General features: G+C 50.8%; 8 protein-coding genes across 8 annotated transcripts; 7 read left to right on the forward strand and 1 right to left on the reverse strand.

Moving 5' to 3' along the window:
* Nucleotides 1-891: 891 nt before the first annotated feature.
* On the forward strand, nt 892-2,565 carry METBIDRAFT_39047 (amidase; the record flags this gene model as incomplete). The annotated part of the gene is made up of 1 exon (XM_018857086.1): nt 892-2,565. The coding sequence occupies one exon, from the start codon at nt 892-894 to the stop codon at nt 2,563-2,565; it is 1,674 nt and encodes a 557-aa protein (XP_018712274.1).
* Nucleotides 2,566-3,065: 500 nt separating this feature from the next.
* Nucleotides 3,066-5,053, forward strand: METBIDRAFT_30806 (polynucleotide 5'-hydroxyl-kinase). Its single transcript, XM_018855716.1, has one exon. The coding sequence runs from the start codon at nt 3,097-3,099 to the stop codon at nt 4,810-4,812; it is 1,716 nt and encodes a 571-aa protein (XP_018712275.1). The 5' UTR covers nt 3,066-3,096; the 3' UTR covers nt 4,813-5,053.
* Nucleotides 5,054-5,076: 23 nt separating this feature from the next.
* On the forward strand, nt 5,077-7,046 carry EMP46 (Emp46p). Its single transcript, XM_018855717.1, has one exon. It carries the CDS (start codon nt 5,202-5,204, stop codon nt 6,615-6,617), a length of 1,416 nt encoding a protein of 471 aa, XP_018712276.1. The 5' UTR covers nt 5,077-5,201; the 3' UTR covers nt 6,618-7,046.
* Nucleotides 6,337-9,454, reverse strand: METBIDRAFT_30808 (uncharacterized protein). Its single transcript, XM_018855718.1, has one exon. The coding sequence runs from the start codon at nt 9,253-9,255 to the stop codon at nt 6,700-6,702; it is 2,556 nt and encodes an 851-aa protein (XP_018712277.1). The 5' UTR covers nt 9,256-9,454; the 3' UTR covers nt 6,337-6,699.
* A 1,926-nt stretch (nt 9,455-11,380) lies between these two features.
* MEP2 (ammonium permease) lies at nt 11,381-12,904 on the forward strand (the record flags this gene model as incomplete). Its single annotated transcript, XM_018858680.1, has 2 exons — nt 11,381-12,778; nt 12,809-12,904. The coding sequence occupies 2 exons, from the start codon at nt 11,381-11,383 to the stop codon at nt 12,902-12,904; spliced, it is 1,494 nt and encodes a 497-aa protein (XP_018712278.1).
* Nucleotides 12,905-14,509: 1,605 nt separating this feature from the next.
* METBIDRAFT_77356 (uncharacterized protein) lies at nt 14,510-15,916 on the forward strand (the record flags this gene model as incomplete). The annotated part of the gene is made up of 1 exon (XM_018858681.1): nt 14,510-15,916. The coding sequence occupies one exon, from the start codon at nt 14,510-14,512 to the stop codon at nt 15,914-15,916; it is 1,407 nt and encodes a 468-aa protein (XP_018712279.1).
* A 262-nt stretch (nt 15,917-16,178) lies between these two features.
* Nucleotides 16,179-16,895, forward strand: LEA1 (U2 snRNP complex subunit; the record flags this gene model as incomplete). Its single annotated transcript, XM_018857047.1, has 1 exon — nt 16,179-16,895. The coding sequence occupies one exon, from the start codon at nt 16,179-16,181 to the stop codon at nt 16,893-16,895; it is 717 nt and encodes a 238-aa protein (XP_018712280.1).
* Nucleotides 16,896-17,799: 904 nt separating this feature from the next.
* METBIDRAFT_16615 (DNA-binding E3 ubiquitin-protein ligase) lies at nt 17,800-22,047 on the forward strand (the record flags this gene model as incomplete). The annotated part of the gene is made up of 2 exons (XM_018854660.1): nt 17,800-18,171; nt 18,241-22,047. Coding segments are annotated over 2 exons (4,179 nt in total), but the record flags the coding sequence as incomplete, so codon positions are not given.
* Nucleotides 22,048-22,217: the final 170 nt, after the last annotated feature.

Genomic DNA, 22,217 nt, shown 5'->3' on the forward strand with positions numbered 1-22,217 from the left:
TTTGATAAGATATGAGAGTATGCTTAAGTGTAGCGGTACTTACAGACAATAAATTGCCAGAATTTACGAGTGCATTGACGTGGGTCTTCGGAAAGACAAGGGGATTGGGAGGAAATTGTGACGCGTTTCAGGTAAGGCTGACTTATTCAGAACAAAGACATATAATGTGAAGTTGAATTATTTTTGTTACTAAATATTTCTTTAGAGTTGCTTTAAACCTCTATCTTAGCCACATGCGAGGGCCATCCTTATCATGCACTTCAAGTTAATGCGACGCGCTTAATTCTACCTGCTAGAGTTTCCTAAAAAGGTATCGCATTTTTCGAAGCCGGCCACTAGGTGAGCTACGAGCACAATATACTTCCAATCTATTAATTAAAATCAAATAGTCTGGTATCTATATATGCAGTAATTATGATAAGTAAATATCAGGCGACGTGATAAAAAGCACATCCCAATTGATACGCACGCACAATTGAAATGGGCCGAGGATAAGATATGTCCCAAGTCGTTTCCTGAATGAAATATAAAAAATTATGAGGTTAACAAGTATCAATATTTATTAGAATTTACTTGGAGATCTAGATCTGAGCCCCAAAACATTCAAGATTGGTTCTCATACAAGAGAACAAGATCGTATATAAAGATAAGCGCTGAGACATGCGGAGTCACGTGTCATTGTTATCACCGCACACAGACCGGGTTCACCTTACGTATTGGGAATAATGCTACTTCACTTACAAAGTACCTGGATTCACCCATATATTAAAAATATGAGCTCGTTTTTCCCTCAATTATATTTTTTTTCTCGTTCACTATCGGCCCGTCAATATTAGCTCGCGCAACACATCAAGCTAGCAATCGTTACCCAAAGAAACCAATTTGGAAATCATGCTTTTTGGAGATTCAAACGACACTACTGATCCAGCAAAGTTCGAAAACTGGAAAACAAAAATTACTGCCTACTGTCAGAAGCTCTCGGCAGAGGTCAAGGGCCCATATAACATTGCTGATTCTGAATTGCCGCTGGATGATGTCCTAGAGAGCGGTATCAATGCAATTGAGTTTGGTGAAAAATTCTTGCTGACTGAGGAAAAAGAAATCACCGAGCTCGAGGGCACCGTTCTTGCCAAAAAGATTGCCGCTGGAGAAATATCTTCTGTGCAAGCGTTTGAAGCCTACGCCAAGAGAGCTGTTATTGCCCATCAATTGACGAACTGTGCCATGGAGCTTTTCTTGGACGAAAGCTTGCAAAGAGCAAAAGACCTTGACGAATACTTTACCAAGAACGGAAAAGTAGTAGGTGTCTTGCACGGTTTGCCGGTTTCTGTGAAAGAACATCTAGACATCAAGGGGAAGGTCACGCACTCCAGTTTTGTGGGTTGGTTGGACCACGTGTCGTCTGAAACCTCTATTAGTGTGCAGAATTTGTATGATCAAGGCGCAATTCTTTATGTGAGAACCTCAGAGCCTCAAACGATGATGCATTTGTGTTCCAACAACAACATCACGGGAAAAACCAGAAACCCGTGGAACACGAAGCTAACTCCGGGCGGGTCTTCTAGTGGAGAGGGTGCCATTGCTGCTATGAAAGGCAGTGTTTTTGGATTGGGTAGTGATATTGGGGGATCAGTAAGGGCTCCTGCAGCATTCTGTGGCGTTTGGGGTCTCCGTCCTTCGTCAAAGCGTCTCTCTTTAAAACACACTTCTTGTGGATATGTTGACCAGGTTCAAGAGCTAGTGTTTCCAGTTTTAGGTCCGCTAGCCCGAAGCGCAGATGATTTGGATCTTTTCATGAAGGCCATCATCGACAAGGAGCCGTGGAAAACGGACGCTGAGGTGCTCCCGATTCCCTGGAGAGATGCTCCAGAGCCCAAGCCCCAAACATTGAAAATCGCTATAATCTACGATGATGGCTATGTAAAGCCGACGCCGCCAATCATCAGGGGCTTGAAAACCGCGGCTAAGAAGCTTGTTGACGCCGGCGTGAGTGTTGTTGAATGGGACAACATCAATGTCAAGGAAATCGTGGAGGCAACGTACGCAGGATACAACTACGATGGAAACCACACACAGAAAAAACAACTTGCTGTATCTGGTGAACCTCTTTTGCCATTAACGGCTAAGACGTTTTCTTTTGGCTGTGGGGATGCCGGGCTTTCTGGTCTCGATGTGCAGAAGCTTTGCTACATCAGAGACAAAAACAGGAACCAGTACTTGATGCAGATGAATGACCAAGGCATTGACTTTATCTTGTCACCGACGTACGTCTCGGTGGCATCAAAGCCAGAAACTATCCACTATTGGGGATATACCAATCTCTGGAATATGCTTGATTTCCCCAATGTGATTTTTCCAACGGGCATTCATGTGGACTCCGAGTTGGATGCAAAGGATACCACATACGTTGCTCGGAATGACGTTGAAGAATATGAATACGGACTTTACACTAGTCCGGAAGATTTTTTGGGTGCTCCAGTGGCACTTCAATTGACTGGGAGAAGATACACAGATGAAACAGTCGTCAAGGCCGCAAAAGTCTTGCAAGCTATCATCAGCAAATAGCAGTACTCATTATATTTCTCGCTATGCTTGCCGTTACGAAATATTATCAATGCACTATCTATGAGAGCACCCAGCGTTACGTGTTCGTGGCTCTGCGTAGCTCTCAGTAAGCAAGCAGTAAGCAAGCAGTAAAACAGAATAAATCTATTTTTGGGTTAAGACTTTTGAAAACCGAGGGCTGTGGTGAACTAGTTCAAATTGTATGAATGAAGAATGAATTCTTCATCCAGCCTACAGTAGAAAGTATGGTCGGCGTTAAAGTCGTTCCGATGCGCCATCATATTCATCGGACTTTCGCGGTCGGAGAAAATTGTTCAAAATCAAAAATACTTCTCTTGTCTTGCCACAGCCGTTGATAGCCTCGTGAATTGGCAATCCAAAATTTGTCGAGTTATACGAAGCATGCTAAGTCGTGCCCCGGCAAGAAACTCGTGATCGACCGCGTTCCCATCTCACAAGTCGCAGCTCACAAGTCACATGACCAGCATAGGCATTCTCTAGGCCTACAAGCATTAAATTAGGCTGGATGATATGAGTGCCTTTGCGTCTCTAGGAAGACAGCCCAACATTCAAGATTATTGTTACCCTCATCCCGTTGAGCAGCTTCTAGCGGGACCTGTTGAGGCATCCAGTTTCAAGTTCTCTATTGATAATTCCGTCTTCACTCCGTCGTCAGTATTTTTGGGCCTTCATCCGTCAGAATATATAGTCGCCCGAGGGTTGTATCAGCTCAAAGTTCATCGTGGCCTATGCATAATTAACAATGCTCACCAACTTCTGTGTGGGAAGCTTTATCCCATCGTCACAAGCTCCGCAGAGTCTCTTCCAACTATCGCCGTTCCGAATGACACCGAGCCTCTGTTTGAAGGCCCGGAAATAGATCCCATATTCCCCAAGCATGCCACTGTTATTGAGTTAAGCAATTGGGCTGTTGGAATTGACAATTTGGGATTCTACATGCCTCGGTTGGCAAAACTTTACAAGCGGTTGGAATTGGGACACACCTTCGAGTTTGTGCAGAAGGGCGAAGACGCCTGTAGCACCAACTACTTCGATGAAAAAACGTTGCGAGTTTTGGACAGTGCGTGTCGCCAAATGGAAAGAGTCGTGGTCTTTGGAGTGCCCAATAGTGGAAAAAGAACCTTTTGCAAGGCCCTCATGAATAGCACGATGGTCTATGGAAAACGGCCCGTGGCGTATCTTGATCTCGATCCCAGCAGCATTGATGGCAACAATCCAGGATGTCTCTCATTGCGAGTTTTGAGGAAGCCTGTTTTCGGGGAGTTTTTTTTCTGGGGCGAAGACGATCTTACCGAAGACCATACCCATCGTTACTACGGGTTCTCGTCCTTCACAGATAAACCCGAGCTTTACCTAAGATCATGCGATGAGCTACTTCAGCATTATGCCACAAATTTGGAGCCCAAGGGAATCCCACTCGTGGTCAGATTTCCGTCTTGGATAAAAGGGTACGGAAAAGAGCTTCTCATGGAATTCAGCCGCACCTTGAAGCCCAAGAAAATGGTGTATCTCACACACAACGACGCTTTATCTCTAGATAAGTTCGAGCCAGACGCATTTGAAGAAACCGACCACCCGGACTATGACGTGTTATCGGGGTTTCACATCAAAGACACGACTATTGTAAGAGGTGTGCGGAGGGCACGGGCGTTCACTAAGCAGGAGCTTTTGCTCCGAAACAAGCTCCTATACTTTCATCAAACAACCCGTCGGGATTTTGACTTCGTGAGGCCACTTTTGCATATCGCGCCTGTGAAGTTTTCTTTTGACCACGTATCCGCCATCAGTGTGCTCAATATCGAGGCCGATGAGGACATATCAAAACAAGACGCCTTTTCCCTCATCGAGGCTACCATTGTGGGGATATTCACTGTCAAAAATTTGCCATCAGTCCCAAAAAACTTTTATTTATCGGGGTCTAAACTCACTGGGCTTGATTACTCGTATGTTGGATTGTGCATGGTGCATCTGGTGGAGAATAGAGAGCGTACATTTAACATTCACCTACGAGACGAAGACTATGTCTCCGAAAAAATTATACACGCAAAACAGAACGGCCACTCAGTGGTCCTTGCCAGAGGCGAGGGTGAGATTCCGCCGGTAGAATTTACGAACGGGTTGTCAGGTGAGTTTAGCAATGTGCCGTATGTGAGCACGGACCAGATGCAGAAACTTGGTGGTATATGGAAGATCCGCAGGAATATCGGAAGAAAAAACCAGGGCTAATGGAAGGGTCGAGCCTGCCTTATAGAAGCATTCATAGATGTGCTTGTGGAGACGTGGCTATTCGGCTGTGCCAACTCTCACGTGACTGCGAGCAACGCGTCAGCCCGCCTAATACGTCATAGGATAAATGAGCATTAGTCCATTTGGATGCGTCTTTTGATCCGAAAGCGCATGAGTCTTGACGATGAACGCGTCTATGTATATATATCTCATATGCTGAAATATATGTTTTGAAGAAGCAGTCATTTGGTCGTTATTTATGATCTGCAACGGCCGTAGCAAGTAGCACTTGGTGTACGGATCCAGACATATCTCTCAGTCTAAGATCACCTTCTTTGTCTGCCATAAATACGACTTGCCTGGTGCAATTGACAGATCGCTGGTACTTCATGATAGTTCTCGGGCAATTAATTAAGCTTGTGGTTTCCATCGCGCCGGTTTTGGCAATTCTTCCCGAGGCCCGGCTAGTGAACAATGAGCAAGATACCGACTTCCCAAGCAGACATTCTCTTCCCAACTTGCTTAAAGTCGACCAGATTTCTGATATATATGCAGACTGGGATGTAAGGGGCTCCATGAACCTAGAAGCTGGACGATTAGTGGTAGAGGACGGGAAGGGATCAGTTTGGTCTCGTCATCCATTGGCCAATTCCAAAAATGAATGGACTGTTGAATTGGTGTTCAGGAATTCGGAACAGGAAGACGTAGATGACCATTCTTTTTTCGAGACCAACGGCTTGTCTTTCTGGCTTCTTGACGGCCTGGTCCCAGATGATACATTGAATTTTGGCGGTCCGCTGAAATTTGATGGATTACAATTCTTGATGAACAACTTGGACTACAGAGGCCTCAAAATTTTTGCCAATGACGGCTCTAAAAGCATCAACAATGCCGAAACAAACGCGCTTGGTGGGTGTAGATTCAACTACTTGGACTCTATGGTGCCTTTCACAATGCGTGTGTCTTACTCGGCATCAAGAAATTGGTTCAAGGTGCAAATCGACAATAACTTATGCTTCAGCACTGATGCATTATCGTTTGGCAAAATTGGTTCTGATCTTCGCTTGGGTGTTTCTGCGTCCACCAACCCTGTTTCAAGAGAGTATTGGGAGGTGTTGAAAATGGATATCTACGACAGACTATCCGAAGATGCCATTGACGACCACGGCGTTGCAGATGGCCCCGCACCCAAGATTGTGACCAAAACACAAATGTCATCATCCCAACGCACAAGTAAACCGTTGCAAAAAGCGCCATCTCTAATGGAGAAAATGATGTCAAATAGAGGACAGACAGCTCCTCCTGTACAGAATCTCGATAAGTTGGAAGGTTCGTTGTCTGAAATAACCTCCAAGTTGATGACGATAGAACACACAGTCAATTCCTTCGATTTCACCAAGATCAATGATTTATCTGTGGCCATTGAAGGGATAAAGCAGATCCAAAGTCAGCAGCTGTCGGTGCTTGGGGAATTGATGACAACTCACAAACACTTCGAATCCTTGTTGACTTCTCACTATAGGGAGATGACCAAGGCCGTACGTGTGCTCAATCAGGGAATCATTGAAGAAGTCAGGAAACACCGGTTGGAGGTGCAAGATGTTTCTGGCAAGGTTGACCTTTTGATGGACAATCACCGAGAGATTAAGGGACAATATCAGAACCTTGACACCAGGTCTGCTGACTTTGAATACCTCGGCACTATTATAAGGTGGGTCTTGATACCGTTGATTATAGGAATTGTTGCGATCATTGTTGTTGTCTACAGGCTCAAGAAGGACATCAAGCATTCCAAGTGGCTTTAGACGCTCCAGAGTAATACGCCAGGCGCAATTTTATAATTTTACATACAAAAGTTTATATCTGAAAAGTCTTCACGGACAAATCCTAGATGTGGGAGCTGTAATTCCCGCTCGATAGACTTGCTATGCTTGGAACAGGTTGGTGTGAAGAATCGAAAATCTTCACGTTTGGAATAGCATCCTCGCTAATAGTGAATCTCAATCTCGTTCCAGAAGCCGACTCCAGGGCGAGACCGGTGGTCATGATCCTAGCAATTAACTTAATCTCGGGGGAAGACGCGTCAAGTTGCAAAGGCTCTACATACCTCCACGTGATTCTATTCAAGTCCTTGTTGAACGATCCTTCTGGTTTCGACAAAGCAGAGATGGACAGAACGGAGTTATCCAAGGCCGCGGAGATCGTAAAATTTTCAAGCTTGATTCGTTTGCTGTATGCCGCGTTCAAGGATAGCTTGATGATTAAACTAGCCTGATTCGGCTCAAACTTCCATATCTGTTTAATCAAAACAGGAACACGATCTAAGTTCAGATCAAGCAGATATTTGATTCCTCCCAAAGTTTTACCGGCAATAAGCGCTAAGTTGAGAGAGTATTCCTCGCTTCCATGTTTAGTCATCAACTCGTCGTTCAATAAAAACTTAGAGAATTGAGTCGGAATATTCACTGTAAGGGAGTCCAATGGTTCGCTGGAATTGTAATTGAACGCAACTTCACCAAAAACTTGCGCTTTGGTGACTTTACCGTCCTTGAAAGTTGCATTGAGGATTTCTGCAATGGAAGTGTTCAACCCCTCTCTAATGGATGCTTCCGAAGCACCGAAATGCTTGAATTGATCTTGCCTCATCAATGAGTTTCCGGTCGTTTGACTCACAAGAGACTTCCGATCTCCAGCATTCGGCATGACAAAAGAGTCGCGCGAGCTGTGAAGATTCTGCAACGAGTCTCTCCGTATATCGTGTTGCGTAGGATGCGCTTTTCTAGAAGGAGGCGGTGGTGGCGCACGTGTCACAGTTGCAGACTGGAAGTCGCCCTTGGTATGGCCTGGCGCTATCACAGGCATCACGTTGGAAATTCTAACTGGTTTTGACTCATCGAAAGGTTTCTCCGGAATTGCGGGTACACGGCGATCAGCAGAAAATTCAGGTGAGGCTGGCATAACGGGAGTGTGCTGAGGAGTTGAGATGGACTTGGACTCATCGCCGTACTCGAAACTGTACTTACCAGAGGACGTGTTTCTGGAGCGCACGTCTGAGTCAGTCTCGACCTTTGGAGGCTGGCCCAAGTCATGCGCGTTGAGTAGGGACTCACGCCTTCCGTTTTTGTCGATCGGAACATCGCTCTCCTCTTCCGAGGAGGAGTACTTGACAAAGTTGGCACCTTCGTCGTCAGTCTCTTCATCGTTCTCTTCAACGAGAGCTGGTGGAGTAAAGTCTTCGACAGAGCTAACGCCTTCATTATTCATACGCAGCGCTGGCTGAGATGGTTGCAAAGGAGCCGCATCAAAAGCAGGATGGAATTTTTGAGGCGTCTTTTGGGTTGCGGCAGCTAAAGAGCTTGTGTCGCCATTTGATGGAGCAACAGGTGAGGGATTGACCGGTGCTTTCTCGGCCACAGATTCTGCTGGCTCTGTCACCTTCGACTGGGCTCTCGACAAAGAATGACGTTGGGGCACTGTATTAGAATAGAGTTCTTGCACAGAGTTCCTGGAATCGCCATGGGAAACGTGGGTCTCCAGTTTCGAGGGCCTAGAGACGGCCAGAGCGTCCTCGGGGATGGTTTCCGCGTGGCTCAAAGACGTGTGTTTCTTTTTTCTGCCGAGTATCGAGCCCATCTTCAGGCGCAACTTCGACTTTCTTTTCTCCGCCACGGGAGTCGTACCGGCGGCAGATTCCAGGTTGGAAGAGGCTACTGATGGCTTGTGTTTGGGCTGAGGTCTAGGAGGCGGAATGTTAGTAGGGGGAGCAGCTTTGCTCTCGGCTTCTGGGACGTCTGCGTTGATCATGTAGTCTGTGTAGAGCCGCATCTCGCTGTCAAGATGATATTCTTTTAAGATGAAGTTCACGGCATTCTCATTCTTGTGAACTAGGTTGGAAGTCTTGGAGTTGAGAGTATTCAAATACGAGATGAACGCGTTGAATATTAAATCCTTCTCAAACTTCTTGTAGTTTTCGAAGTTGTTGAGAATGGCCGGCGCCTTGACATTCCAATTATAGGCGCCGTTGTCATCGCCCAAATGGTTTTTCATCTCCAAAAGCTCGTTCGAGTTGACCAACAACTCAGAGTACTTGAAGTCTTCGTGGAAAGCGGAGCTAAACTGTGCCAAAATGTCCTTTCTAATCACCTTGATCAAGGTCTCGTTTACCTCGACTTGCGACATAACCGAGGACGCCACGCAGTTCCATATCTTGTCGAGCGATCCAAACTCGCCGCCCGAGCCGCTGAAAAAACTGCGCCCGTTGGCAACCAATGTATTCAAATCCTGGTTGTACCTGGTAATCATAGCTGCATAGTTGGAAAACCATACCATCAAGCTTTTCTCAATGAGCCTGGAGCTCAATTGCAAGGAGTGGGGGAGAAAGTTCGCCACATCCTCAGGAGACTTGGAAGTCAAAATCGTGGTGGAAAAGTCCATTTCCGACATTTCTGTAGAGTGCAAAATAGGAGGTGCGCCCGCGGGGAACTTTGCTGTTTGGTGCTTTTTTTTCAATGTTTGGGATGTGGGCTCTCAAAAGCTCGTTGAAGCAGTCAAGTGATCTTTTTTGCACCTGGTCCCGAATCTATACAGCCACTTGCAGCCAAAGCTCGTATGTAGATGGTATTTTTGCTCAATGAAATATGTTTGGGCTGGTCTGGGGCTGAGGCTGTTCGGTGCACTCGGTTCATTTGGGAGGGTCAGCGTGGTTATCTGCAGGATTTACCGATGTTTGGTCACGTGCGAGCCGCGGGGCCGTGGCCGGTGGCTCTGGTTCTGGGACTGGTAGATTAACGAAAGTGAATAACAGTCTTTCATGCAAGAGAAATCAGAATTTCATTTGTGGAGAAAAGGCCGGGCTTTTTTCGAAGCTTCAGATTACAGGGCTTCTTTTTTTTAATGCCCGGTTGTCAAGGTATTTTTTTGGTAGAATTTGAATTCTTTTTTCGTTCCGCAATTGATTCGGTGAAATTCTAAAAATTGCTGGGTTCACATAAGGAGAACAAATGATTTTTTTTGTGAAAGAGAAATTCATGGGGGACTCTATAAGCGAATTGTTGTTGCACTAGTCTACAGAAGCGTTGGAAACATTCATAATGATACAAGGATTTTCAAGGGGAATCAGTTTCTTATCGGGTGAGCTATGATTGTATACGGTCAAATGGAGTCATAAAACATGAGCAACCCCAATCGGCAAATTTGACTATGGTGGGTTCGGCTCATAGTAGAGCCACTTGTATCATGCCTTCTTTTTCAATTCTGTTCCTATATGTGTATGACGGGGAGATGGCCAGATAATCTCGAATCCACGTCTCGGATGTTTCAAACAACTTCACACGAATGTGCGTTCTTCGGAAATTACACCAGAAGCTTAGTAAACAAGCCATCTTCCAGTCAAAGAAAAGCTTTATCTCATAACAAGCACACATTCATCTAATCCTCGCAGACATCAGTTCTATTCAGAAAGTAGTAAGTGATTCTCACACAATAAGGGACCAGACGGAGAATGCTGAATTACTAAAGCTACGGAGACCGTATATCCGCGTTTCGACACAATAAGCCCAATTGTGATCTGCGGCTCGCTAGTTTCTACAACTTCTCCTTGAACTGTTCTTCAGGAACCAAGCAGTAACTGAGCGTATAGACCAGTCCCACCAGAAAGTGAATATGCGACACGCTCAGCGTCTCTTCCACAACTTGCAAATTCCACATCAGAAAAGCTTCTGGATATATTAAGGAATCCGGCTTCAAAAAACGATATTTGTCCTCGATGTCAGCCAGAATCGACATAGTCGTACGATCTCAGAATGTCAGAGCTGTGCGCGGAAGGGGATTCTAATCTCCCCGGAGTTTGCTTGTGGCTAAGAAAAAAACAAGCTCAGAATTTCCCGCGTTTCTCAAGTTTAGCCCCTGCCACATTTTGCCACCACTATCTCCCACTTTGCTTTCTTATTCTTTATTTCCTTCATCTCTCTCATCAGAAATTTTCTTGGGCTATTCTCACGATAAAGCATCTCTGCCCGTTAATAGTGTGCATGTTCGGAATCATGCTGGAGGAGAAGTCTGCACATAGTCTGTTGTCGGCTCGCCGGACTTTGTTCCGGAGCGTGTTGATGTTCTCGTATTGATATCAGCCGTTCCAGCCAATGACTCAAGCGCGCCTCGGCGGACATAAACGAACAAATTAACGACAAGTAAGACTGCTTCTCGAAATGTGTACAGGCCGAGGCTTGCGTTATCTATACATTGATATCTCGCGGGGGCCTATATGCCTGAGTTTGCATCTAGTGACGCGATCGGCCAGAAGAGCCCTGTTTTGATTGGCCCGATCTTATCTTCGTTATCAACACCCCAAAGGGTTCCAATATAAATATGGCTGGTGGATTTCGGCCTTCTCGTTTTCAAGGGCTATATTTGGTTGAGATATCCAGAGGCGGCTAGCTACTAATTGATCCAGTCTCTCTTTCTCCGCAGATTTCTCAATTCTGGGCTCAGCCTAATTTAATACGCTTCTCGGCTCGCTAATAAGTACGTCAGTCTCATTCTGGAAATGTCTAGTACTGATTCCACTGCAATGAGCACAGAGACCTTCTCCGGCACAGGCACCGGAGGAGACTCGCTCACGCAAAATTTGAACCTCCAATTTGAAGGTGCAGACATGGTCTGGGTGGGGATCTCCTCCGTGTTGGTGTGGCTCATGATCCCTGGTGTTGGATTGTTGTACTCCGGTATCAGTAGGAAAAAGCACGCGCTTTCCTTGTTGTGGGCCTCGGTAATGGCCGCGTGTGTCACCACGTTCCAGTGGTTTTTCTGGGGCTACTCGCTTGTGTTCTCACATTCAAACAAGTCCCAGTTTTTGGGCGACTTGACCAATTTCTGCTTGATGGATGTGCTTGGAGCGCCCAGTGTGGCCAGCTCGGTGCCGGACATCTTGTTCTGTTTTTTCCAGGGCATGTTTGCTTGTGTCACGGCCATCTTGATGGTCGGTGCAGGCTGTGAGAGAGCCCGCTTGTTCCCCATGATGGTGTTTCTTTTCATCTGGTTGACGGTGGTTTACTGCCCCATTGCATACTGGGTGTGGGGCGGAAACGGCTGGTTGATCAACTTGGGAGGCTTGGACTTCGCTGGAGGTGGCCCCGTGCACGAGAACTCGGGCTTCGCCGCTTTGGCCTACTCGCTTGTCTTGGGAAAGAGACACGACCCCTTGACCAACGGCAAGATGCCAAAGTACAAGCCGCACTCGGTCACGTCCATTGTTTTCGGTACCGTTTTCTTGTGGTTCGGCTGGTTCGGCTTCAACGGTGGCTCCACTGGTAACGCCACCATCAGATCCTGGTATGCATGTGTCAACACCAACATCGCCGCGGCCAGCGGTGGCTTGACCTGGATGTTTGTGGACTATTTCAGAACGGGCGGCAAATGGTCCACGGTAGGCTTATGTATGGGTGCCATTGCCGGGCTTGTGGGCATCACGCCTGCCGCCGGATATGTGCCTGTGTACACCGCCATTATCTTTGGCGTGGTGCCTGCCGTGGCATGCAACTTTGCCGTTGACTTGAAGAACATCTTGCGCATCGACGATGGTATGGACGTGTTTGCCTTGCACGGTGTGGGCGGATTCCTCGGCTCCGTGATGACTGGCTTGTTTGCTGCGGACTACGTCGCAGCCACAGACGGCTCCACTGTGATTGACGGCGGCTGGATGAACCAACACTACATTCAGTTGGGCTACCAGTTGGCCGGCTCTGTTTCCATTGGCGCCTGGTCGTTTGTGGTCACGTCCATCATTTTGCTTGCCATGGACAGGGTGCCTTTCTTGAGATTGAGATTGCACGAGGACGAAGAGTTGATGGGCGTTGACTTGGCCGAGATCGGCGAGTATGCCTACTACTTCGAGGAGGAGGGGCCCGACATGATGGGCCCACAATCTTCGCCCTATGTCTTGGAGCCCATCAGGTCAACAGACCCCAAGGTGATCCAGTTGAGGGAAACGGCCAAGAAGGAGAAGGAAGCCAAGACACAGGAGCCCGTCGATGGCATTGCGTCGAATGGCGAGACGTTTTCTCCCGATGAGTCCGAGGAACACAGCAAGGCGTGATTCGGCGAAAATTCCATGTAAAATTCTATTGTGTAAAGTGAGATCCGAGGCAAGTCCTCGTTGAGTTAATTTAATCTGATATCTAATTAAAGCTTTTGCGGTTTCTGAGAGTGTTTCCAGGTGGGGCATTGGGGGTCCTGTTTGAAAATTCAAATCTATCATGTCCCTGGATGAAGCGTGTAGCTTGCAACTGTAGGGCACGATGGTCAAGAGGTTTGGCTTGATGATCTCCTGGGTCCTTTGCCCTAGGAATCTAGAGGTCATCAGATGGCCTGGAATTATAAAGTGCCCCAAGCTTTGTGGTTCACAAGCAGCTGGCTGAACTCATTTTGTTCTCCAGCAATTTCGCACGTCACAATCTGAAGCAGTGCCTAGAAAGATCCCATAAACTGCTTATGAGCGCACCTGAGGCTGGTTCCGCGTTCCAAACCAGCGCATGTGTTTTTTTGGTGTTTACAGTCTTTACCAAGTCTAATTGCATTGCAGGGGACTAAGGCGAGGCGCTCGGTATTGACAAGATAATTTTCAGGCAAATGGCACGAACTATACATTAGTCAAGTTTGGAGATAGCAGAGAGACCGCGGGAACTGTGGGATTACATACACAAGGCGTGATCGCCAGTTATTACACAGCTTTATGTCTCGCCTAGGCAAATCTGGGTTTCGGTCTGCGTGATTGATTTCGGAAAGTCTGATGGCTTTTGATTAGAAGATAGTTATCCATGTGTGCTACCTGGGGTACTTAATTAAGACCGCGACATTCCTAAGTTTCGCTCGCCGCATGTATGTCGTAGTGGGCCACGTATAGTAATATATACTTAGATAAACGTCCACTTGAAGATGTACCTGCGGACTGGAAAAGGTGGCCACGCCTATCGTAGAGGCATCCTCATAGAGCAAGCGAGCTTAGGGAGATCTATCCTTCTAGTGGTTGTATCTACATGAAACCCTTGTCTTTTATCATGATTCGCGGAATATGAGTACTTGCCTGAAACAGAGGGCCGATGATTTTGGACCGTGAACGTGGACTTATACAGGCAAGCGCAATTTTGACGGGGCTTGCTTCAAGAAAAGACATCGACAGCACATTCTGTGAACGACCGTCCGACCTTGTAGTTCTACGCTGGTTCTGGACGCGGAGGCAGTCCTTACTAAAGCCCAGCCCCAACGCCTGCATACAGGCTCTGATAACGTCTTGCGCTAATTAGCCCAACAGCACACATGTTCCGATATTTGTCCGGCACTTCAAGCACCGTTCAACAGAACACAAACAGTTCCGCCACATTGACTCAAGCTCGTCACTTATACTCCCAACTTGAAAAGCAGAAGACAAGCCAGAGTGTTCCCCTGAACAACCAACAATTGCTGTTCTATTTGTGGAGGACCATAGCCATTCTACGCCCCCATCATAAGGCACCATACAACACCTCACTTGATCAGAAACACTTCGAGGGGGCCAGGAACCATAGGGCCGAAAACCAAAGCACTCAGGCCTGTTGAATTGAACTCAAAATCTCAGAAGCGTTGGCAAATCCTTGCAGCTCACCAGCCCATCTCAGCTTCCCTCCCTTGTCTCATATTATAGTGCGACATACCCATAAACACCATGTCTTCGGCCGAGATATTCCCCAGCGAGAGCCTCGATAAAACACTTGTGTTGGGAAATCTGCTCTATGGCACGGTGACAAAGCTCAGGGAGCTACGTCAGCGGATGGAAATTGCATATTCGCAGGAGCATTATCTCGACACCCCGTTGCTAATGTCCCTTCCCAAGTTGGGCGTCCGTTTGATGTTTGGCGCTGCAGGAACACAGCCCTTGCTTCTTATCGAGGTGCTCAGCTTCGACTTCATGAAGCTTTTGTACAAGGGCCACTACCTCAACGACATCGTGTACCATACACCGAGCGACGAGGAGCTAGTGCTGGGCACAGCGGATGACACGCTTGTGCACTTGCAGCAAAACAAGCATGTTCTGCCGCCGACCTTGAAAGAGGTGTACAACAAGATCTTCGGGCCAACCTTCCCCGGGGAGCTCCACATGCCGTCCCACTCGTACCTTCTCAGCTATCCAGGGATAGCCTTCCGCTTTGAGATCCGGCTGGAAGACTTGTGCAGACGCATCGCTGATTTGGAGGACAAGAACCGCGTTCTCTCCCACCTCACCAACTGGGAGACGGCCACGGATATTCCGTGTGTGTCGTTGGCCATCTTCGAAGGCGAGGACTACCCGTCGTTCATCGGCAAGTTGCAGCACGGGCCGCGCAGCGAGCCTGTCGCACGGCCCTCGCACTTCTCGGAGTTGGCCGTCGAAAAGCTCCACGTCACGCTTAGCACCGGCACTGCGGAGTTGCGTCTTCTCGCCAAGCACCAGCGCAGCTCGGCGACTCTCACCATTGGCGAGTCCACGCAGCAGGACGTGATCCGCTTGCTTGGGCCGGCCGACTCGTACTTCAACAAATTCGACTCCCGGCTCCTGATCCACAAGCATCTCCGGCCAGGACCGACGGAGTCGCCCGACGCGTGCTCGGTGGCCAAGTTCCACAACTACTTCCGCCACGGCATCGACTTCCTTTACAACTTGAATCCGGCCTGCGGCAACGGCGGGGTCTTGGAGAAGATCGTGATCCACAACGGCGGCAACATCAAGTCGTTGGACTTCATGCATTGGAACAGGTGCAACTGGTCCATCAGCACTTCTGCGGAGCGCGGCGCGGCGCAGGTGGACTCCGAAACGTACTTTGACGACTTCGACCCCGAGTTCTTTGAGCAGATCGGGGGCGACAGCTCCCAGCCCGTGCTCTTGAACCGGGGCGACTCCGAAACCGCGGACGACTACGACCTCGAGCTTGTGTTATCCGAGGAGCTTAAAAACGGCAGCTGCACAAACCAAGACGACGCCACGGTCTCGAAACAAGCCAAGACATGGGGCCAGCTGCGCTTGCACGGGTACCAGAGGTGTATCTTGGAGGTAAACGAGAGTAACAACTGTGTTTCGTGTGTCACGATCTACTGACGCATGCCCCACGCACCACGCGAGTCCGCATCGACGGACGGCGGGGCCGTTGGGGAGATTGCATGCTCCAAAGAAAATGCCGGATGGCCCAGCTCGGCTCCCTCCAGTTCCTGCGCGAAGCTTGGACGACGAGACGCCAGGAGGCACGGGTGCGGCCCCATCATGTTCAGTGCTCAGCTGACAGCTGCCTTGACCCCGCCGGAAACCTGACCCGAAACGGACACACAGCCGCAGCAGGAGCCAGCCGACTCGCGCCGTACGTATGCTGGGTCTGAGATTAACGCCAGGCGCCGTGCAAAGCGCCTTGAAGGTGGCGGCCCCCCAGGGCTTGCTGACCCTAGTGCTCCGCAGCCGGGGTCTACTCTACATCGAAAACCTCGAGTACACCCAGGACGCGTTTTCAGCAATCGATCTCACGGACAACGAGATCACGGAGCTCAGCGGCCTTCCGGAGCTCCGCAAGCTCGAGGTGCTCCTCTTGGCCAACAACAACATTGCGAGCGTGGGGCGCGTGGCCGCGTCCGCATTGACGTCGCTTCTGCTCATGAACAACAGCCTCTCGTCCTTCGCGGAGGTCGCCAAGTTGCGGGGTCTCCGGCGCCTCGAGCACTTGGTTTTGCTTGGCAACCGCATCACCGAGGAGCACCACTACCGGGGCTTTGTGGTGTGGCTCTTCCCCACTTTGAAGGTGTTGGACTGCCAGAAGGTCAAGCCAGCCGAGAGAAGAGCCGCGGCGGAGCTCTTTGGCCCGGCCTTCGACAGCCGGCTGCCGGCGGCAGACGCGTTGCTCAGCGGCAGCCAGGCGGCCGCGCCCGTGCCGAAAGACACGCGGCTTATGGAGACCACCATGCGGAAGCTCCTGGCGGAGGAAAAGGCCCTGCTCGCGGCGGAGCTCGAGGGCGCCAGCAGCATGGCGGAGATCGAGCGGATCTCCCGGGCGCTCAAGCGTGGCTACGTGGGCACGGCCGAAAACCCGTAGAGTGCGCGGCGAGTTCCGGGGCCGTGCGTATGCGGGACTACGCCCGTGGAGGCGGCAAGAAAGCTGCTGGCGGGGCAAGAAAACTGTCGGCCGGGCAAGAAAACTGTCGGCCGGGCAAGAAAGCTGCTGGCCGGGCAAGAATGCTTCCACTGCGGCCGCAGCATGTCTCGCGGGGCCCCGTGCTCAGGGCCACGGTGGCCCGGCGAGAAAGGCGCCGGCACCGCCTGTATAGGTTAGTAGTAGAGCCGCCCCCAGCTGGGCAGAAGCACAGTGGCACCGGACGTGCCGTCGACAGCCCCGACCCGCCGGGCGTGGCGGCGTGCCGGGAAATGTAAAAAAAAAAAAAAGCGAGGTCCCCGTTTTGTTCGAGCCGAGCATGGGCCAGGCACTTTTTTTCCGGACCACTCCTCTCTTTTCCGTGTTCCCTGGAAACGCCGGCCCCACGAGGAGCGTATTGAAGAAGCCATTGCGCCCAGCGACCCGCCGTTTTCTTTTTCCCGGCCGACGCTCACATTTGCTTGTTTCCGAGCCCGCGGCCCATCCAGACGCCCGAGCCCCTTCTGATCTGGAGATCCCGCCGCGCCAGAACCGGCAGAAAGGTCTGAGAAAGGTCTGAGAAAGGTCTGAAAAAGGTCCAAAAAAGGTCCACGAAAGGTCCAAGAAAGGTCCAAAAAAGGCCCAAGAAAGGTCCAGGAAAGGCCCAGGAAAGGTCCAAGAAAGGTCCAAGAAAGGTCCAGGAAAGGTCCAAAAAGGCCCAGGAAAGGTCCAAGAAAGGTCCAAAAAAGGTCCAAGAAAGGTCTAAGAAAGGTCCAAAAAAGGCCCAAGAAAGGTCCACGAAAGGCCCTACACCAGCCCTACGGCCCCCACCCCAATTCACCCCCAGCAGCAGCCACAGCCTCCCGCCATGTCCCACGCCCGCCCAAAACGCAAGGCCGCAGCCAACAAAAACTACACCGACCCCTCCGGCGAGGCGCTCTTCGAAACACCCGCGGCCAGCGCCGGCAGCGCCCCGAGCAACCCGCCAGCCGGCCCGGCGGCGCCGAAAACGGCCCGCAAACGGCCCGCCCCAGGCAGCAGGCCGCCGTCCGGGCTGGCCACGCCGCCCGGCAGGAAAAACGCGGCTCCCGGCGCGCCGCCCCGCCACGTGCCCTACAACTGGCAGCCGCCCGTGGCCGCCGCCGACGAGTTCTCGCACAAGCTCGACTTGGCCGGCGCCACGGTCAACACGTCGTTGCAGACGTTGAGCTGCCCGGCCCACGCGGCCCCGGCGGCGCACGTGCACCCCCAGCGGCGCCTCCAGGAGCTCCAGGGCTTGCTCGTGCAGAGCGTGGGCATCCAGCCCCAGCCGGTGGGCGGCCGGCGCAAGCAGCCGCGCGCGTGCCTCCAGATCCACAAGGGCGACTACATCTACATGGTCAGCGAGCCGCCCGGCGAGCCTTACTACATCGGGCGCGTCAAGGGCTTCAAGCGCAAGGACGAGCTCGCGCCGCAGACGGAGGTGGAGAGCGCGGCGCTCTACGTGTTCCAGATCCAGTGGTTCTACCGGCCGCGCGACATCCTGAAGCACACGTTGGACTCGCGGCTCCTCTTCGCGTCCATGCACAGCGACGCGTGCCCGCTCTCCAGCTTCCGCGGCTTGCTCACGGTGCTCCACAAGCTGGACGTGGAGGCGCTGTTCGTGCCGCCCGCGGGCGGCGCGTGGGGCGGCGCGGTGGAGTTCTACCTGTCGCTCCCGAACTGCTTCTACTTCGACAAGCTCTACGACCGCTACATCTTGAAGTTCTACGACGTGGTGCGGACGGCCGCGTTGCTCCCGCACCTCGGCAACGCCGCCAACTGCAGCCGCAACTACATCCTCGCCTTGAACAAGCGCTTCGAGTTCGTGTGCATGGAGAGCACGCGCACCAAGGGCTTCCTCAACACCTTTTCTTGCACGCGGAGCACCCACTGCGACGTGTGCGCCGAGTGGTGCGGCCTGGCGGACGCTGTCGCCTGCGCTTCCTGCGCCAGGCACTTCCACATGCTCTGCCTCGACCCGCCGCTCTTGAAGAAGCCCAGCCGCGGCTTCAGCTGGTCCTGCGCGCGCTGCTCCAAGAAGCACGAGTTGGAGCACCAGAGCAAGAAGATCTTGATGCTCGCGCACGACAACCGCTCCTCCAACGCCGACGAGCTCTCGTCCGCGCCCGACCCGCGCCTGGCCCACGACGACCCGGAGCCCAGCTCCCCGACTAAGCCCCACGTCACGCTCCCCAAGTACGAGCTCATGGCCACCGACTACTTGCTCAAGGACTCCCTGGTCTCGGTGCTCGAGCGCCGGCTCAAGGAAGAATGGAACATCCGCTACTTGGGGCTCCACGCCCGGCTCGAGGAGGCCGTGGACCCCTATGACAGGTCATACTACCCACGCGCGTCCACGTCCCTAGGCCAGCGCTACCAGGTCTCCAACATCCCTGAGTGCACAGCCCATCCGATCGTCTACTACGACCCGGACAAGTCGCCCGCAGAAAAGAACAAAAAGAAGCCTTCCAGCAGCAGGCGGCCTGCCAAGAAGAAGCCCGAGGCCGCCTCCGTGAAGGCATTGCCCATCCCAAAAGAGTTCCAGGGCGTGTCCCCGAAGGATTTCCCCCTGTGGCTCCAGCCCCGCCCGAAAGGGTACATCGAGCGCGGAGTCGACGATGGCGCAGGGGAAACGTGCACCCTCATGTGGAAGGCTTCCCAGACCGACTTCGCGGACAACTTCAAGTCCCTAGACGCCTTTGTGGCTACCCAGGATCCGGTCGCTGCAAGACTAGGCATCCACCCAAACTCCCCCAACTTCGCCGACGCGGTGGCCCATGCGTACATGTGCTGTAACGGCAACACGCAGAAGGCTTCGGAGATTGTCTCTCGCTTGACGCGGGCCTCCCTCAAGGAGCCCACTCTCAACAAAGAGGAGGTCAAGCGATTCGAGGCGGGGGTGAAGAAGCATGGCAGTGAACTTTATCCCGTCTCTAAGGAGGTTAGGACCCAGCCCACGTCCATGGTCGTCAGGTTCTACTACATATGGAAGAAGACCAAGCGAGGCCACTTGATCTGGGGCAATTTCCCGGGAAGGAAAAAGAAACCCACCAAAGAACCGGAAATGAGAGTGGCGCCCATAGTGGACGACTACGCCGACTCCGACGATGACTCGGCCTACGAAAACGAAAAGATCATCGTCAAGAAAAAGCCTTTCCAGTGCAAGCATTGCAAGTCGTACACCTCGCAGAAATGGTTCAAGATTACTGGCTTCGATGGCACAACCGTACACACTGACGCATCTGAGGTCGATGATATTGATCCTTCTTGTGTCACCGCCCTCTGTTTCCGATGCGCAAAGATCTGGAGAAGGTATGCCGTGTACTGGGAAGACCCATTGGAAGTGGAAAAGAAAATCGCCAAAGGCGTCGGTGGGTACAGAAAAAAGGTCGAATCAGAGCTTGTTGCTGATGCAGAGAAGATTCTCCTCCACGCTCGGAATGAGGGCCTGGCTTTATCGTACGAAGTTACCAGAAAACAACATGAATGCAGCGTGATGCACACCACCAGCCAATCAAAGTCGATAAATGGCCTTCTGAAGCCTCCGGCACAAATCACACTGACCCCGAAAGCGGTTGCAGAAGAGATCAAGCCTGCCACGAAACCGAAACAGAAGCCTTCAAATGGCACAAAGTCGACCCCGCGACAACGAAAGACCACCAGCACTGAGACGGCCCCCGATGTACACAATCTGGAAAGTACAGAAGCCGCTGGCAAGATTTCACCGGAGGAAGGACCTAATAAGAGTGCAATCAAAAAGAGAAAAGTTGAACCAAAGCTTTCCTCGGAAACGGCGAAGCCTGAGCGCCCAAAGAAACGGCAGGCTCCCGTCAAGACCGAACCCAGCACGAAAGCGAAGAAAAATAAAGTGAGCCCTAGCATCTCGCTGGCACATGAAACAAGTGTGAAGAATGAACCCGAAGAGACAGTGAAGGCGGAAAAGCTGTCCGATTCCAAAACCGACCCCAAGGCTGCGCCCGTGAGGCGTCAAAGAAAAAACACAGATACTACGAGTTTGGTATCCCCGTTGTTCAATCCTAACTACCAACTTAAGCTTGAGGATTCCCTCTCTGCTTCGAGAAACGATAAAAAGAGCCTCCCGCCATTGGATAAGGATACCCTTACGCAAGTTTTAGACAACTTCAAGTATCGCCAGCTTCTGGATATGAAACTGATTATCCAAGGATGGCAGGCACCTCAACAAGCAAAGATTGATGTGCCTTTCGCACCAAATGACCGCAACTGCTCTATTTGCTTAGAGCATGATAACTTGGACTCCTCATCTCAAGAGATGCTCATATGTTCAAATTGCGGTGTGAATGTTCATGGATCGTGTGCTGGCATAATTGTTTCTGGGAAGGTCAAACCTGTGAGACAATGGCTCTGTGACCCATGCGTCAATGATATGGGCCCCCAATTCAGCACCAACTACTCATGCAGTATATGTCTTGCAAAATCCACCAATGCAGAACTGGCTATTCTCGGTGAACCTCTGGAGAGACCAGACTATCTACTACCCATCATCGAAACCGGGCGATGGTGTCATATGATTTGTGCCTTGTACTGCCATGATCAAATTGCATTTCGGCATGTTCTGGCTCCTACTTTCGTCGCCAAGGAAATTCTTGGCTCAACGAGTACAAAGAGTATCGGTTGCTTGATCGAAAGTGTCTCGAAAGTGTTCGTGGAGAACTTTGACAAACGTTGTGGAATATGCAATTGCTTCAATGGCGGGCTCATAAAGTGCGACATGTGTGAAACCGAAGACAACGCGTTTCATGTCACATGTGCCCAGGACACTCCTAACTTCAAACTCGGGTTTAAACTAGTCCCCCAAAAGATTAACAGGTCGAGCACAAATACTTTTGTGCGGGACCAAGTCGGTAAGTTGCAGCCTATTTTGATATGTCCGAAACATGAACAGAAGGGTAACATCTTGGAGATTAGGGACCAGGGGAAACGATCACCATCTGGCGAGTCAAAACCCTTGATACAGCTCTTCATTGAAGATCTTATGAGGCAAGGCCATCGGTTGAGTGGTACTCAATTGCGAGCGCACAACTACATTTCCATGATTACTACAGTCATGGAGAAAGCTGATAGGAGAAGTGGAAAAACAAGCGGCGTGGAAGAAAGGGATAGCTCGAGAGTTCTGTGCCATTTTTGCAACGTCCCATCATCTCCAAAATGGTGGCCTTTGAATGATACGGAGAGTCAAGCAGAAAGACTCCCCCCGCAAGAGCACGGCTCCTCGGGAAAAGCCAT

Source organism: Metschnikowia bicuspidata, assembly GCF_001664035.1.
Source record: "Metschnikowia bicuspidata var. bicuspidata NRRL YB-4993 chromosome Unknown METBIscaffold_2, whole genome shotgun sequence".
Classification (NCBI taxonomy): Eukaryota; Fungi; Ascomycota; class Pichiomycetes; order Serinales; family Metschnikowiaceae; genus Metschnikowia; species Metschnikowia bicuspidata.

Excerpts from the sequence above, each read along its gene's own strand:
- METBIDRAFT_30808 (XM_018855718.1), bottom strand. The coding sequence starts at position 9,255 with ATGTCGGAAATGGACTTTTCCACCACGATTTTGACTTCCAAGTCTCCT.
- METBIDRAFT_30806 (XM_018855716.1), top strand. The coding sequence starts at position 3,097 with ATGAGTGCCTTTGCGTCTCTAGGAAGACAGCCCAACATTCAAGATTAT.
- EMP46 (XM_018855717.1), top strand. The coding sequence starts at position 5,202 with ATGATAGTTCTCGGGCAATTAATTAAGCTTGTGGTTTCCATCGCGCCG.